Source organism: Tachysurus fulvidraco, chromosome 22 (genome assembly GCF_022655615.1).
Source record: "Tachysurus fulvidraco isolate hzauxx_2018 chromosome 22, HZAU_PFXX_2.0, whole genome shotgun sequence".
In the NCBI taxonomy this organism is placed as follows: domain Eukaryota; kingdom Metazoa; phylum Chordata; class Actinopteri; order Siluriformes; family Bagridae; genus Tachysurus; species Tachysurus fulvidraco.
Window position 1 is genome coordinate 6,004,125 of NC_062539.1, and position 17,897 is coordinate 6,022,021.

At 41.5% G+C, this 17,897-nt stretch overlaps 1 protein-coding gene across 6 annotated transcripts in view; it reads left to right on the plus strand.

Annotated features, from left to right (window-relative positions):
• Window positions 1–17,897, plus strand: part of LOC113645143 (receptor-type tyrosine-protein phosphatase mu-like) — a 186,100-nt gene that overhangs the window by 130,175 nt on the left and 38,028 nt on the right. For 3 of the 6 annotated variants that reach the window (XM_047806456.1, XM_047806457.1, XM_047806460.1), the window contains 7 exons: window positions 2,674–2,710; window positions 3,586–3,660; window positions 5,898–6,033; window positions 9,411–9,440; window positions 15,549–15,700; window positions 16,797–16,871; window positions 17,314–17,340. In XM_047806456.1, the coding sequence (XP_047662412.1) occupies window positions 2,674–2,710; window positions 3,586–3,660; window positions 5,898–6,033; window positions 9,411–9,440; window positions 15,549–15,700; window positions 16,797–16,871; window positions 17,314–17,340 (532 nt within the window). The remainder of the gene's footprint in view (window positions 1–2,673; window positions 2,711–3,585; window positions 3,661–5,897; window positions 6,034–9,410; window positions 9,441–15,548; window positions 15,701–16,796; window positions 16,872–17,313; window positions 17,341–17,897) is intronic. The other 3 variants (XM_047806458.1, XM_027150480.2, XM_027150481.2) reach the window with 3 other exon arrangements.

A 17,897-nucleotide genomic window follows, 5' to 3' on the forward strand; every position in this document is an offset into this window, starting at 1 on the left:
TCAGACTCGTAGCCTTGAACAAAATCCTGTTGATGAAACCCTTGCAGTTAAGGAACTTGGGGCCATAAAGGGTTTGTCCAATTCCGCATACATTCTTGATCAATCTTGATCCTGCCCATTTCTTCAATCCTGCCCTTTTGGCCAATCTCCTCACTCCTGCAGAACATTTGACCAACCTCCTCACTCCTGCAGAACATTTGACTAACTTCCTCACTCCTGCAGAACATTTGACCAACCTCCTCACTCCTGCAGAACATTTGACTAACCTCCTCACTACTGCAGAACATTTGACTAACCTCCTCACTCCTGCAGAACATTTGACTAACCTCCTCACTCCTGCAGAACATTTGACTAACCTCCTCACTCCTGCAGAACATTTGACTAACCTCCTCACTCCTGCAGAACATTTGACTAACCTCCTCACTCCTGCAGAACATTTGACTAACCTCCTCACTCCTGCAGAACATTTGACTAACCTCCTCACTCCTGCAGAACATTTGACTAACCTCCTCACTCCTGCAGAACATTTGACTAACCTCCTCACTCCTACAGAACATTTGACTAACCTCCTCACTCCTGCAGAACATTTGACTAACCTCCTCACTCCTGCAGAATGTTTGACCAACCTCCTCACTCCTGCAGAACATTTGACTAACCTCCTCACTCCTGCAGAACATTTGACTAACCTCCTCACTCCTGCAGAACATTTGACTAACCTCCTCACTCCTGCAGAACATTTGACTAACCTCCTCACTCCTGCAGAACATTTGACTAACCTCCTCACTCCTGCAGAACTTTTGACTAACCTCCTCACTCCTGCAGAATGTTTGACCAACCTCCTCACTCCTGCAGAACATTTGACTAACCTCCTCACTCCTGCAGAACATTTGACTAACCTCCTCACTCCTGCAGAACATTTGACCAACCTCTTCACTCCTGCAGAACATTTGACTAACCTCCTCACTCCTGCAGAACGTTTCACCAAACACCTAACACAAAACCCACCCAGAAACTTTTCCAGTCTTTTCAAAAGTTTCAACAATATCGCAAGCTCTCACAGAATTTTATAAATCCCACTCACTTCTGCAGAAAGTGTTATTAATCAGAAAGTTGACCAATACCACCAACACATGAAAGCATTAAACAGACCCTCCCACTCATGCAAAACTTTTCAGTAATTCCAACAATCAAAGTATCCCACCCACTTTCTACACTTTATAGAAAGTGTCAATCATCCCAAATCCTACAGTTCATATTTTTTGTTTTCACACATTTATGATAATTATGGACATATTTTCTGATAAGTTATTTGCTTCTGGTTCTCAAAATGTAATCCGACTCATTATCATACCACCCTGACACTGACAGTGTCGAAGGATTTACTGCAGATGCATCATTTGTTGCTTTCACAGTGTTCCAACAATCAAAGTATCCCACTCACCACCCCCTTCCTTTCCCAGTTAGCATTGCTGCTAGAGAGCCAAGAATGAGTACCGCATGTTACTCTGCTGCTCACTACTGTACTTCTGTTTAGGTGAGTGCCAGCGGACTGGTGCTAGTGGATGTTTTCACTCCTAATGGATGTTATTGAGGCAGTGATTTCAGAATTGAAACTGAATTCACAGTCACACACAGTCTCACACACACACACACACACACACACACACACACACACACACACACACACACACACACACACACACACACACACACACACACACACACACACACACTCAAAACACAGATGAAAGACTTTTGTATGCTTTATAAAGCATCTTTCCACTTTGCCCCCTGGTAGAGCTGAGTGTGCTGATGTTAGTAATAAGTACAGACACTTAACGTGCTTCCCCTGGACCACAGAATTACACCAGGCCATTTTTAGTGCCTCAGACACATTGTCAGGTGAAATGTTCAAAAAGCTCCCACCCAATCAGAGGAGGCTTCTATCAATAGGAGGGAAAACTAGGGTTGAAAGCACTTCATCCATGATAGCTAAAGTTTCTCATGGAGAGCCTGTGAGTGACACAGCTACAGTGCGCAGAGTGCACCCGCTTCCACCCGGACACATTAACACAGTGCTGCTTAATGCGTTTCTGAGTTTCTCTTTTCTCTCCGGCTCCATGTCTCAATCTCTGCCTGTCTCTTTCCTTTTTCTCTCTGCCTCTCCTCCTTCACTCTCTCTCACCTTCTCTCCACCCATGCTCTTAAAGAAGAGCATTTAGACTGTTTAGATTGACAGCAGTGACACTGCTTGCTTTCTTTAAAAGGCTGCTCTATGTTGCTTTGTAGTGGGAGAGCCACAGCTCGCTTCCTAATTGACTGAAGACCAGTGTTTTAGTGCTACTGATGAATGCTGATGGGCACTTAGCCAGACAGCCTCCCGTCTGTTTATTCAAGACTGATAATTAATCAAATCCCACACTCCTAATGCCCTTCCTTTTAGCTGGAGCTGGAAAAAAGAAATGAAACGTACTATTTTTAACAACTAAATCTAACACAAAACATTTTTTTTCATAACTAAATAAGTGCATTTATTTTGTAAAGAATTTTTTCGGCTAGTATTTCTGGTACGCCGTCTTCCATCAGCTAGCATGATATCCATGATACATATTGCTTTGCTGTGCACTGAAGCCAAATTACTACTTCCAATCACACACTTGTGTTCTTCTGCAGGAGACCAAAATAGACTGCGTGCGAGTTGCCACCAAAGGTAAGGTTCTGTATTAAGTTAGCATGCTCACATAGTTTGATGTGTTTTATTAGCATAATGCCCTCTTACTGCGTGCACTAATATTAAATGGTTGATTAACGTCACAGCAACACCTGATTTAAAGACCATATTTTTTAAACTAATATTTTAAACAGATTCTATGAAATCGCAATTTTGAAACCCCCTCCAACACTTTTCTAATGTAACAAACAAAACAAAAAACATATCTTACACATAGCTATACATTCTATAACTTGGTTACTTGGTTCTATAACAAAGCTACAGGCAAAAGGGGGTTATTTATTAACTTACATTTTAGTTACTGATCTAGTTCTAAGGTCATCTGACCAGCAGATTGGTAAGAATTTCCATAATTCCTAACATTTAAGCCGGAAATGTAAATTTTATTATTTTCAGATTTTGCTACCTGAACTCTAAAATCTCAGAATGACTCTTTATCCAGAATCATTTAGTATTTCTTTTTTTGTTTGTTTGTTTTGCTTTGTTTTTTTTTTTTTGTTTTTTTTTTTTACATTTTCAAAAGTTATTTGAAACCTCGTTTGCATAGGAAACCTGATTGGATCAAATATTTTGTGATGCAGCAAAACCTGGCTATTCAAGTAATTTTGTATTGTTGTTAATTATAATATAATGTGCTTAAAAAATTATGTGGAATTGTTCTGCTTAAACACTTTGTTTGTTTTTTCCTCTTTCTGTGTCCGCCTTTACTTTCTTTTATACGTTTGGGCTTTGTACTCACTTCTATATCTATTACTCTCTCTCTCACACTCTCTCTCTCTCTCTCTCTCTCTCTCTCTCTCTCTCTCTCTCTCTCTCTCTCTCACTGCATGCCTTTGTGGATCTCACTCTGTCAGCCGCTATTTTAGTGACGCAGCTCACTACTCCGTATATCCGCATTGCTCCAGCTGCAGGCGACAACCAACTAACAGGTCAGACACTCACCCTGCCAAGACTGTCTCCACCCATCCACTTCCATTACACCCACCATCACACCCTATCAAAAAGAAAGACAGCACTGTGTGTGTGTGTGTGTGTGTGTGTGTGTGTGTGTGTGTGTGTGTGTGTGTGTGTGTGTGTGTGTGTGTGTGTGTGTGTGTGTGTGTGTGTGTGTGTAGATACTCATGTTTGTGCGCTCAGTGAACTTTGGCCCGGATGCAACATTGACTTCTGTTCCTGCAGTCAGACCAGTGTGAATAAACAAGCATGCATAGTTCTAACATCCCACTACACAATATTTTTGTGATAATGGTGCACACACACACACACACACACACACACACACACACACACACACACACACACACACACACACACACACAGTTGAGCCAAACATTTCTGACAATTTCTAAAAAAATTTCATCCTAAACTCACTGCCACAGAAAAAACAGTTCACAGGTGGTAGAATTGACATGGCTTCATATTGTAGTGCACACACACACATAAACACACACACACACACATACACACACACACACACACACATACACACAAACACACACACACACACACATAAACACACACACACACACACAATCACACACAAACACACACACAGTCTTATCTATGGAAGAGAGGAGGCAATGCTGAACCGATCACATATTGCCTCACTGTGGTTATCACATAGCTTCAGCTTTATCAACCTAGCAGTCCTAATGGCTTTTAGAAATGAACAGTGCACACAGCTCAGTGGACTTCCTGTGCTTTGTATAACAAGTTAAAGGAATTCTCCAGCATTTTTCCAGCACCTAATGTCTAGCAGTAGTGCATGTAAAATTGCCTCGATGCAGTTGTTACATTTTCTCAATAAATACATGAATAAAACTACGTAGACTATATAGTGTGAATTGTGTACGCTGCATTTTCCCATATCTCACCAACATGTAATGCAAATATGTAGTCGAATACAATATATTATTCATATTTCTCATGTTCATATCAAAAGTGTGTGTGTGGGGGGGGGGGGGGGGCCACGGGCACAGTGGCTTAGTGGTTAGCACGTTCGCCTAACATCTCCAGGGTTGGGGGTCCGATTCCCGCATCTGACTTGTGTGTGTGGAGTTTGCATGTTCTCCCCGTGCCTCTGGGTTTCCTCCGGGTACTCCGGTTTCCTCCCCCGGTCCAAAGACATGCATGGTAGGTTGATTGGCATCTCTGGAAAATTGTCCGTAGTGTGTGAGTTAATGAGAGTGTGTGTGCCCTGTGATGGGTTGGCACTCCGTCCAGGGTGTATCCTGCCTTGATGCCCAATGACGCCTGAGATAGGCACAGGCTCACCGTGACCCGAGAAGTTCGGATAAGCGGTAGATAATGAACGAATGAATGAATGAATATCAAAAGCAGCAGTGTGTGATACATTTACAGGATTGGTCAGGATTGTTCAGATTATAAATAAAGGTTATTAGTTTATTTATATTAGCACCTATATTAGTATTTCTAATAATTGAACAGAATTCAAAACCATGCTGCTAGTGCTTTTTAAAAGCGAAAAAACAAACGTTCACCACTTTACATACAAAGCTTTTGATGAAAAAGAAGACATACCCGAGGGGATAAAAGTCTTACTAAAGCTCTTCTTATGCACTTTTCATCCGTCCAAACCTTGAAATGAATAATCAACCCCAAATTTCCATCTAAAAAGTACTTCAATCTCGGAACGAATGACTTGTAGAGATTTAAAGTTTAACTTACAAATAAATTTGTATGAAAAATTCATGAAAGCACTTTGGATAAACTGTTGACTGCTCCAACTCCTGCCTTTAGACTTGAGTTATAATGAAGTTTTGACTAAGCAGGCTTTCCAGCATAGAGCAAGGAGTTGAAATCTTTGCCTGTGGAAACCCTACACACCGTATAGATAGATGTGTTGGATAGAGACTTGTTTGAGAAACGAAATGCCGGAGTATTCTTTTAATTATATTTTACGTTGGCAGGCCTTTAAATATTCAAACGTTCATTCCACACTGTTCCTCTTCTGCTAATTTGACAGTCGTGCACCAGTTTGCAGACGTCTCTGTGCTGCTGTCACTGCCAGGAATATCTCAGCACTAAGAGATTTTATTGCCAATTAATGTACAAGCCATTAGCACAAGTCTTTAATTGGTCGTATTTAATTCCTCCGAATTCCTAATAAGCCACCTGAACTTTTACTTATGTCGTTTTTTTTTAGGGTCAGCGACGCACAAACCGAACGCGGTGGAGCCGGAAAAACAGACCGACCACACGGTAAAGATCGCTGGCGTCATCGCCGGCATCCTGCTCTTCGTCATCATCTTCCTCGGTGTGGTGCTTCTCATGAAGAAACGGTAAGCATTAAGACATACACTCCATATATAAAATAATTCTGTGGTAATAATGACATCATGTTTATGCCCATATGCAGTTAAACACTCGGTGAACTAGGGTCAGGTGATATGACATATATCTCTAAATAACAAAAGGCGTAACCTTGAAGTAGGCGTGATCTAATCCAGAGGTGTTTCTTTTTATTATTATTATTATTATGTAATTAAATGTGAATCCTACTGATGTGCTCCTGTGCACCCTGAAATGACTAAAAAAATGCCCCGTCAGCATGCTCTGAATCCTGCCTCTGACACAACCCCTCAACCTCAAAATTCATTATGTTTTTTAATCTGGCGTGTGCCATTATTTTTGCTTTTACCTAAAATACAAACAAACTTGTCGGCCAATAGACTATACTGCAGCTCTGTCCAGGCGGATGAGTGTGTGGTGTAAATACAGTGTATGTTAATGAACATGGCCTGAATCAGATGACGTGAAAAACATTCTTCCAAACTTGAAACAAAATGAAATAAATAGTGTTCCTTCTGTTGTGTTCCTTCGTGTTTTGAGCATATCATGTGTTCTTTTCCAGCGATTACGCGTATAATCAGGTGTCGGTGTCAGTTAGCCAAAGAATCGTGCTGAAACTATTGATTAAAAACATAATCAAAATATCTTCATCTATCACAATATCATATTTTTTTCATATCTCCTACTCCTTGTTATGCTGTGTGTGGAACACTTTTGTGAGCGAGCTACACGGAAGATGGAGGAATTAGTTTGCAGCAGACATCCAGAGAAGCCTGCTCAAAATTCATTCGAAAGTCAGCGGTAACCTCTTCTCACATTACTGTGGCATTTATAACCCGGTTTATCATAATCACATTGAGACGCACTTTATGAACTGCCCTGTATTTTCAACACAAGCAGGAGGGATTTCCAATGCAGCTATTAATAATAGATTTCCACACCAGTTTCATTTGTGACCCACGGGCCACTGGATTGTCAGTGTGAGGCTGAATAATTAATCAGACATCTTTAAGTTCTTTTAAAATGAGCTTAGAACAGCTAGATGGAGAGGCGATTTTTTTATTTTATTTTTAAATAACAGAGAGAGGGAGAGAGAGGGAGAGAGAGAGAGAGAGAGAGAGAGAGAGAGAGAGAGAGAGAGAGAGAGAGAGAGAGAGAGATGCACAAGAGAAACTGAGGTAAAATGGAGATGAGAGGGAAATGGTAATGAAAGCTATGGAGCTGAGGAGTGATTGATTAGCTGCAAGCTAGTTTACATTAGTCGCTAAAAACCCTGTTTCAGAACCTAGAGGTCTCTAGAGTCAGTCTGAGAAAATATTCATCTCCTATCTCACACACACACACACATATACACACGCACACGCAGACACACACACACACACACACACACACACACACACACACACACACACACACACACACACACACACACAATGTTCTTTGTATTTGTTTTAGATTAGCATGTCTCTCTCAGCTAGCGTTCAGTAAAGGCACAGAGGAAATGCTGAATTAAAAGGAGTGGCAGAGTTAATACCAGCTCCTCATTACAATAACCCCCGCTGCCCTCCTACACTCTGATCCCCCATACAAGGTTAGCTTCATGTACACACACAGTTTATTAGTCACATTTGTGACAACACAAATTTCCCTCCAGCAGGAGCAACACCTCTCCTGGCAATGCCGGAGCCACGGCGAAGGTTATGCTCACTATGCACAATCCTTTTAATTGAATTCTGCTCAATATAGCTTAATCAAATGAACGGGCGCGTTTGAATCTGTCGGTTTAATTAACTGGATTAGATTAGAAATGGAAGTGTGGTAGGACATGCTAATCCTCATGTTAAATCTAGACATCGCAGTTCAATTGATATTACCATTTAGAATCATGCCCACGAGACTCAGTGCTGTTCTGAATGCTGAAACACGAGATCTTCTCTCGTCTACCTGTTCATCACACCGGCCTCTGTCATCGAAAAAGGACGAGGAGGAGAGCTATATCAGAGCCACGCTAGCCCTGGCATGTTCAACCGCTTTTAGACCACTTTATTTTCCTGCAATTGAATGGCCTGAGCTTTATTTGATGAATCCCTGCACAGAAAAGAGCTTTAAAGGATTTCCAGCAGGAAGATATAATAATAATAAGTGAGAATTGATACTAAAAACCTTCTTAATTCTGCGCATTAGATAATATGGAGTTAAGTGACAGATCCAGATGACCGGATGGAACGTTTCCTCTGACCCGCTCTCCTGAAACTAAAATTTCTGACAATGGTTTCATCTTATTGATGATGTATAACATCTAGTGTTATACATCATATGACGTCTCATTCACTGTGTAGAAATATCTGAATAAAAATAAACTAGCAGAGATTTCTGGTGCCTTTGGTGAGCCGACACAGGTAGTAAACTTAGCTCGTTTTGCTAATTTGCCAACGAAGCTAGTAAAAAGCCAAAGTGATTACATTTTACACACAGATTGCTGTGTAGAAATCTTTCTTTACTACAGCTTTATCCAAATTTCCAGTACTAGAGCAAAAATATAACAAGTCAGTCCCATTACAATCTAAATATTTTAAGGTTTTGTAATACAAAATAAATCCTAAAATAATTGATCATAGAGATTTAGACTGGAATCTACACATAAGTGAACAAAAGCAAGCATTCAGCATGAGGTATTATTAACTGCCCCACCAACTGCCCTCAGAATTCAGTCCGACATCAGAATCCAAGGGATTTCCATTCCAGGAAAATAGTCATTCATCTTCTACAGCCATACTAAACATGGATAAAGATTAGACTACAAATCTCTGGAATATTCACTTAAACACACACTTCACAGTTAAAAAAAAAAAAAGGTCTTATTTTAAATGTTTGCAAGTCAAATTTCTGTTCAGAGGATTATTTCGTATTATTAAGAGTAATTACTTCTCCTTTTTTTCTTTCTTCCTTTTTTTGGGTGTAAATAGCCTCTTATTTTCCAAACAGTGAAGCACAAGTTGATGATCCTAACTGGCATGAAATAGACGATTAGAAATGTGATAACGTTCCAGCTGTAATTCTTTTGGCCACAGAAAGTTTGTAGTGTTTTTTATCTGTAGTGTCACAGCGAGCATGTCTGAGACGCCTATCCGCAATCACCGTAACTCTCGATCACGAGGCCAAATCTCTCTCTCTCTATCTCTCTCTCTCTCTCTCTCTCTCTCTCTCTCTCTCTCTCTCTCTCTCATACACGTATGCCACCATGTCTGCTTTTGTTCATCTTTATATCTCTTTTTCGAGCATTAATATTTTTTACTTTTTCTTTCCTTTCATTCCATCCCCCCTTCCCCCTCCACTGCTTATACCCCACCACCACCTCACTCGGCAGAAGAACCTATCACTCCTACACTTATTACCTGTAAGTAAACACCTTTGTACAATGTTAGTGCATTTGCTCTTTTCCAACAAAGACTTGTACGCTATTCCCTGCATGATTAGATTTAGTTCTTCTACTACGGTCCTTCTACAGACAGGCATTTTATAGCCTACATGTACATGATAATCCTCCGTATGTGAAAGCTACCAATGCAAACTTCAGATTAAACAACTTGCTTTGATTAGTTGTTTCGATCATAAGCTGGTATTGAGATGGTTCTGGAGTAAACTGCCAGAAACATCATTCTAAATATTACTTAATGTTATTTCTTTGGAATTCTTTTTGTATAAATTTATCCCAAGATTTGTTACTGAAATGCCTGTCTTCTCACAAGCGATGGAGAAAAAAAAAGGACCAACTAATTTTACATCTGTTTCATCTTTGTTCTAAGAAACAAACTAACACACACTCATAGTGAGGAAGCTAACTCTTTTGCTCTGCCTGTGACCAACCGGTGAGAGAAGCTCCCACCCACTTCCGGTTTGGGAATTTCGTGTAATCTCTCTGCCGGTCATCACAGGCAAGAGCAAAGCAGAATTAGCCCGTCATCTCTTTCCAACCCCTGGCATCCACATCATCACTTCTGATGATTTATTTCATTGAATCTGTTATTTCATCGTTCTTCACCAGTTTTCTCCTGCATGGTTCATGTTAGATGCATGCTGATTTGACCTGGTTTGTCAGACTTGGTGATTGATGAATGACTGCACTACACTGTTTTGTTGTTTACCATCCTGCATGCATGCGAGTAACCTGAGCGCTCCCAGCGGCGGAGGAAAGAAGAGGGAGAAAGCAACTCTGTGCCTGCTGCTTCAGGAGCTGGCTGAAACTCATCCCGCCTATTACGGTTGATAGCTAGAAGCTTGGCGGAGGTTTGACGTTGGTGGGGATGCGCCCACGTCGAGTGCGTGCCAATCACACCTTCTGTTTTCTCAGCTTCTTCCTAGAGCTGGGGGGAAGATTGACATGGCAGCCTCCTTCGTCCCAGTCAGCGGTGTAGCTGATTGGCATGTGTAGACTGTTCGCCGAGGCCCAGGGAATGCTGGGAAGGATACGATTAGGAGACATAACTGGGGGCAATAGGGCGGTGGCGTTCATGCGGTGCAGGGATTGAGAGAGACGCCTGTGACGTTCGGCCTGGTGCCTAACTAGCCTCCTCTCCCTCTATCGTGTCCTGTCCGATCCAATAACAGCGGATGGCATTAGGGTGTGTGCGCTGGCACCGAGAGTGACGGGGCATTTAGAGGATGCTGCCCAGCACTCGAATACCTTCATTAAGCGAACATGCTTTAGTGCCGAGCCACAACACACACCACACTAATTGGAACAAGGCAAGCACATTTGTTTTACTGACAGCATAAGCTTGCTGATGATGTTGATGAGAGAGAGAGAGAGGTGTGTGTGTGTGTGTGTGTGGGTGGTGGGGGGGTAGAGGAGAATGTCACAGAGCATCTCCTCATATCCATCTCTCCATCCTGAACCATGCTGTCTGCAGCTTGGTAGTCCTTTTTCTGTCCTTCAGCTCCTCTTCAACAAATAACAAACTCTTCTCCAGGATAGAACACTCTGGCCTTGCACATACACACCCTTTACACCTTATATTATTTCAAACAAACACATACACACACCTACTGCTTATCATTAAACAAGAGGCTAATGAGGTAGAGCCAAAGTGTACACAGACGGAGAGAGAGAGAGAGAGAGAGAGAGAGAGAGAGAGAGAGAGAGAGAGAGAGAGAGAGATAGAAAGGTTCCGACGAGAAGCAGCGCTAGGTTAAAGTAGGTGGGTGAGACACAGCTCATGATGGAATAGGAGGAAGAGCAAAGATAAAAGATATAGGAAAAGAAAAAGATGTGTGAACTTAGTTCACCACAGAAAATGGAATTAGTCGACTGTGGAGAGCATGAGTCTAGAGGATGAGTATGAAAAACAGAGATTACCCGCCTCTCTCGCTCTCCTCGCTTTTCTGTCCAGGTGAATTAAGATCTAGCTCAGTTCTCACGGCTTATCTCCCTGTCAGTTTATACGCAGCCTGTTGTTTTGTCTTAGTGCTGTTGTTCAACTGCAGGCTGAACAACAACTCAGAAACTGCAAGCGTATTGTCTTGAATATTTTTATCTCAGTACGCACTGATGATAATCAGCGATATTTGCATGACTCTGGCTAGTCAGTGATGTCGTCTTTTAGGGACGGAAGCCAATACGAATGCATATATTTGAACAGATAACTGTATCAAAAATACAGATATCAAGAGGAGATTATGATTTCCTGGTTACTAATAAAGGTCTGGATTTCATTGTATGCAACCAAAAAGGCCACGCAGGTAGGAGGTTTTTGTTTGATATGAAGATATGAAACTTTCTAGTCAAAGAAGACCACGTTTGAATTTATTTTACTTACGTTCAATCGTCCTTAGTTACTGCCTGGTCACAATAAAACCCACAGTGATATTGTCGACGTAGAGATTAAGGAACAGAGCCAGAATTCACAAAGCATGCTGGGTAAAAAGATTTTCCAGTTTAGGTCACTTCAGGTATAAATCCCAATACAGGTATTTGGAGCATTAACCCATAACTCTCTCATGATACACATAGGTTGCATTTTGATTATGTAGTTCAGATGATTCTAGGTTTATATAAAGGTCTGGTCTGTTTCTATCCTCCAGTGTGTCACTAGTCTTGGCACCCCGGCAATAAGGATTATCAAATATAGCACAGACACACACACGTGTGGAGAAATGACTCAAAAAGGCTCGAGTCCTTTTCTGAAACATGTTTCTGATTTGATTTTTTTCAATCCTCTGCTGGGATCTTAAAGTAAGATAACCGGTCTTCTGGCCAATTAATATGACTTATATACGAACAATAATGCCATTAATGTCTACAGAAGGCAGTAATTATCCTTCTTAATCTTCTTTTTTTTTTTTTTAAATATCTTTCTGCTATTATAATTCAGCTCACTCGTGTTCAGTGTAAAGCTCCCTCATGATCCGGACCAGCATTTTACTCATAACTCAAAGTGTATGTTGACTTTGAGTCAGGCTTTTACTCTCTGCTGGGTCTGACTCATCTAGCACACTACCCACAATGCCCCACTGGTCCATGTGGCCGTAATGGTCACGCTTTTGTTTTGACTAAGCACGCAGATCCGCTTACAATAAGCAAGAACATAATCACCATTCCTCAAGCTACAATACTCACACTGGTGTAGGGTTCAGATCAGAGCTCTAAATGAATTCGCTCGTGCTGGGCGCCAACGGTTTCAAAGATTTTTGAAGGTATTTAGGCAGAATGTTACTATGTTGGAAATCAACACCTCGGTAGAAAAAGGTTTGTTACTGCTTAGTTGGTTAGGAAAGAAAGGAAAGCGACATCGGGGATGTGCACACCAGGTGGCTTGTGTTGTTTGAAAACACATTACCAAATTGGCAAGACAGCACCGAGTGAATCATAATTTAAATGAGCAGTGTGTAATTTTTAGAGCCCTCTGGTGTATGTGGAACAAATTTCAATGTCAGTGTACACAATGACAAGCCTTTCCCTTTCTCTAAATGACCTCATCCTCTGTGCTGAAAAAGCGAGGTTTTGTGCTACAGTACGTGTACACATTGTGTTGTCTTTTTTTACAGAACATTCAGCATAGCAGCAAAATCTCAGGAGCAGAAAAAAAAAAAATAAAGACAAATTCATGACTTAATGAATTACATTACTGCCCTCTTTAACTTTTGGTCTGAAGTCCTGAAAATTCCGAACCGAAAAAAAATGACGTATAGGAAGTATTGTAATTTATAATCTAAAAATATAAATGTGTGCCTCATTTCAGTTGCACTAAAGTGAACTCCCACGATTAAAATATGAGTTTGGGAACGTTTCAGTAGATCTGCTTTGCTGACGAATTTTCGCCGGGTTGTAGTATTACGGTAACAAACGAACAACACGTTTTCTCTGTTGTTCCTCTGCTCCTTTTCAATGAGCTCTGAATGGGGGAGTGATTCATTTTGAGAGCCACGCTCAGCATGCGCCGGCGCACAGAGCAATCCCTCCATCCCTCAGCTCCCTGTGTCTCCCGAACTCCTACCACCACCACCACTGCCAAGCAAACAGCAGCCGGTCCCACGCTGCTAACCTCACATCTCTTTCTCATTTACCACACACCCGAGCAGAGAGGCGAAAGAGAAATGCCAAGTGGGAGAATGTTGATAAAGTACGTCCTCATTCACTAACGAGAAACCAGTCGGATCAAGTCGTCAGTTAGAACCCCGTATTTCCTCTCCACAATCACGCTCTGTGTTTCTTGTTCTTGTCTTTGCTCATTCAGACTCAGATTATAACATAGGAAGGTTTTTATTTTTGCTTTGTGCAAAATCACAGCGAACTCTTGTCACACTTGCTTTTGTTGTAACTGTTCATTTATTAGCCTCGTGCAGTGTTGTCAGATCTCGGCTGCGGGGGAAGTGTCACCATAGGAAATAAGCAGGGTGGAAGAGGGAAAACGGCATGCCGAGCACTCTACATTAGCCTCTCCATACCATTCTGTCAAACACAGCCACAGGTCACACGGTGAGGGGCGGATACTCTGAGACGGGACCCGACTCTCACAGCTTACAATCCATGTTATGAGTTCACCTTTACTGTACGTTACAGAATATGTGGAAAAACAAACACCACAAGTAGAAGACTCCGTATTTTTTTTTTTTTTTTTTTGTAGAAAGATTGCAGCAGTGACTAAGACACAAAACAGAAAGGTTTGTGCAGTATTGTTGGGAAAGATACCATTACACATCACAAACGCTCAGGGTCAGGAGTCAGTTGTCAATTAAGAGGAAGCACATGATCTGGTTGGTAGCTGACATGTTACCGACACTGCTGGCATTTCTACCCCATGTTTTTTTTTTTTTCTCAGTGTTTTAATGGGGTTAAATGTATTTTTATAATCACTTCTAGTTTAGGCCACGCCCACTTTGAGTATAAATCTAAATACAGCTACTTGGAGCACTGTATTGATACCGGTACAGATGTTGGCATTGTGTTCCATCCCTAAAGTCCATGTATCTCGAATAGTGTTTTAAATAGATTCAGGTGTGCTGTAAGTAGTTTGCAGTAGTTATGAGAGCAATAAGACTGCCGGTCTTTTTCATCAATCATGCTCGATATTCGATCCAGCGTCGCCCGTCTCTTTGGCTCGGCAGACGCTCAGCGTATAATGCGCTCTGCTGATTGTACAAACTTCCAGCATGACCACACTTTGCGGTTTGGCGCGACTTTCTGCACTTCTCTAAATCATCTTAGTGTGTATCCCCTGAGGACAAAGTGCACCAGATCTCATAGCCTCAGGCCTGGAGCCCCTCCCATCGCTTGATTCTGCTCCCACAGATTGGACAGATAATTTTACCTCATTTGCATTTCCTTGCGTATCAGAGCCTCTGGAAAACAAAGACTCCTCAAACGAATTAGTGTCTGATAGGTATGGATCCACCAGAGCACAATTCGATTAGGTCTCCCTCGTCTCTCCCTCCCTAGTGACAGCCGTTTGGCTTTGCTTTGCTACCTGATACACTCGCTGTGGTATTCATTGCTTTCATTTCCAAGTCAGCAATGTGCATGTATGAGATGAGCTACAAACCACACGGAGAGAAATAGTGCTTTTGAAGCTGTATTCTTGTAATTACAAAGAGCCTGGATCCCAGAAGGGTCTTGGTGGGGTATTGATTGTAATTATATTAGAATTTAATTGTGACTGTTGCCTCTCCCTCTCAATCAAGCTCAAATCATTATGTCTAGCATTGTGATTACTCTAATGCTGATTTGCCCTGTTGATTAGTTCAGGGTTCGAATAATCCTCATATTTTCCTTTTTAGTTGTGCTCACTGAAAATGCTTTGAGTTTTTAAATCTTTTTTTTTTCTGTCTTATTAATTGGATTTCCGTTGATTTCAGTGGAAACACAGGATTATCTGTATCTGTGCTTCATTGTTTTACCTACTAGAGATTTTAGATTGAGGTTAAAATATCCTTAGAGATACAGTATAAGATGTGCTTTGATGACTGACAGTTCAATATCTGTTCGGTTGTGTTTCCTTTTTCCAAAAAGGAAACTGGCGAAGAAGCGTAAGGAGACGCTGAGCAGCACTCGGCAGGAGATGACAGTGATGGTGAACTCCATGGACAAGAGCTACACGGAGCAGGGCACTAATTGCGATGAAGCGCTTTCTTTCATGGACACTCACAACTTGAACAGCCGCTGTGAGTCTACCTGTATTAAGGTCACACACAAGCTCACACACACACACACACACACCTGTTGTCTTATCCCTGTCCCTCAGACGTGTCCACAGTTAGCTGTCTGTGATGCAGCTTTGGACGGATTAATCGATCCGTTGACACTGACCCTGGCTTTGCTGTGTGTGAGTGGGTTAAGCTCTGCTAACACTAACACAGATCAGGATGGTGAGGCAGGACACAACTTACATCTGACAGGAGCACGAGTTTATTAAACTTATGTTAATTCACGTACAGGACTGTTTGTTGGCTCTTAAAAACCGACACTGAAAAACCTTCTTATCAGCAATTACATATGTGTGTGTGTGTGTCTGTGTGTGTGTGTGTGTGTGTGTGTGTGTGTGTGTGTGTGTGTGTGTGTGTGTGTGTGTGTGTACAGTATACCCATATGACTGGTTACTGCAGAAACAATGATATATGTAAATGTTTATTCATCATACAGTACCTTTAAGGATAACTGGAGCTTTTTGTTTGAAGAAATGTTAATGAATACTATTATAATCATAAACCACTCAAGTAAAGATGTTAAAGGCCCCCTGAATGGCAAATAGTTTTGTCCTGATTATTATGATTAACATCATTTAAAGCAGCTAGATATTCAAATCCAGTTTTTTAGACAGTGTATTAAAATTAGGGACTATTATTGTTAATCTGATTTCCTGGGGTCAGTGGATACGCATTATGGCAGTAAATGAAATGTACAGTGAATAATCTAAAGAACGTGACTTACATTAAGAGAAGTTAGGATCCATTGTGCTTATTAAAGTGTATAGTAAACAACATCTACAATCAGACAGGGATAATCCAGTGAGTAACACTGACAAGAGGAGTAAGTATCAGAGCTCATTCAGTCTAAACTGCTGTATAAACACATATGATCTGGATCCTGTGTTGGTAATCTGTACAGAAACAGGAAGTGAACAACAGAACTAGAACTGTTACTGATGCTGTCAACCATCGCTAACAGGGACACGTTTTTGTCTCGGCCAGTTAATAATATTTAATAACTAATGTGTGCTAACAGTGCTTAAAGTGAATGACGTTTTGCATCCACCTGCAGCTGGATCTTCTCCCTGCTCGCTAACGGTGAAGACAAATACACTGAGCACAACTCTGCCCAACTCCTATTACCCAGGTAACAGCACCCACACCTCCTCTGTATTTAGCCACTAACACGAGTTAGCAGAGTAGCAGTCTGTGACTTATCTGTGATAAGTCTTATGAGAGAGCACACATGTATGCATTACCAGCAATGTCCTACTGCACTGACCATGTATCTAGTGTGCACGTTTGTGAGGCAGCCAATGCTAAAATAATATTATCTGTAAGCCATAGACTCTCTCTCTCTCTCTCTCTCTCTCTCTCTCTCTCTCTCTCTCTCTCTCTCTCTCTCTCTCTCTCTCTCTCTCTCTCTCTGTCTCTCTGTCTCTCTGTTCTGTCTACAAGTTTGATATTTTTGTTCTCTAAAAGTGGATTTATTGTTAACCCTGCTACTTTTTCTCTCTTCATTTCTTTCTGTCGTCTCCGATTGGCCACCACACCCTTTCGCTTCATATTTTACGGTTAACGCCTACCAGACCCCTTTGTGCCCACTGCCATATTAGGTGAGCGAAAACGTTTTGTTCACACCTCCATAACCATAAATGTTCACAAAGTACTAGGACAGCTAAATAAAGAAGGCACTGTGTTTTGTAGTCATTGTACGTAGTTTATTATTACCTATAAAGATGGCTGCCTCATCTCCATACCTGCCTGTTGCTTCCCTTCCTCCCTCCTTTTTCCGTCACAAGACGGGGTTTCACTTCATCCCATCTGCGCTGCATATCGTGCGTGTGATGTCCCATCCTGTCTGACTTCTCATATGCATGGACAGACATGTGGACTGGATGTGGGGGGAGTGGACTTTAGGGTGGGGCAAGGGGAATAGGGGTGGCCTGGTTGCCATAGTTGCAGCAGCTTGTTTGGCATCCATGACTATAGCTATTCGTACAACATGAGCTCAATGCTGAAGAGAATAATTAAGCAATAAAGTCCAGTGAAGATTCGTGTCACTTAGTGATGTGTAGCTAAAGAGGAGAAAAAAAAACAAGCTTTCCATTGGCCCCCTCTCCCTCCACCATCTTCTCCCTCCCAAAGCAGCCTCCTCTTCAATTCTTTTTAA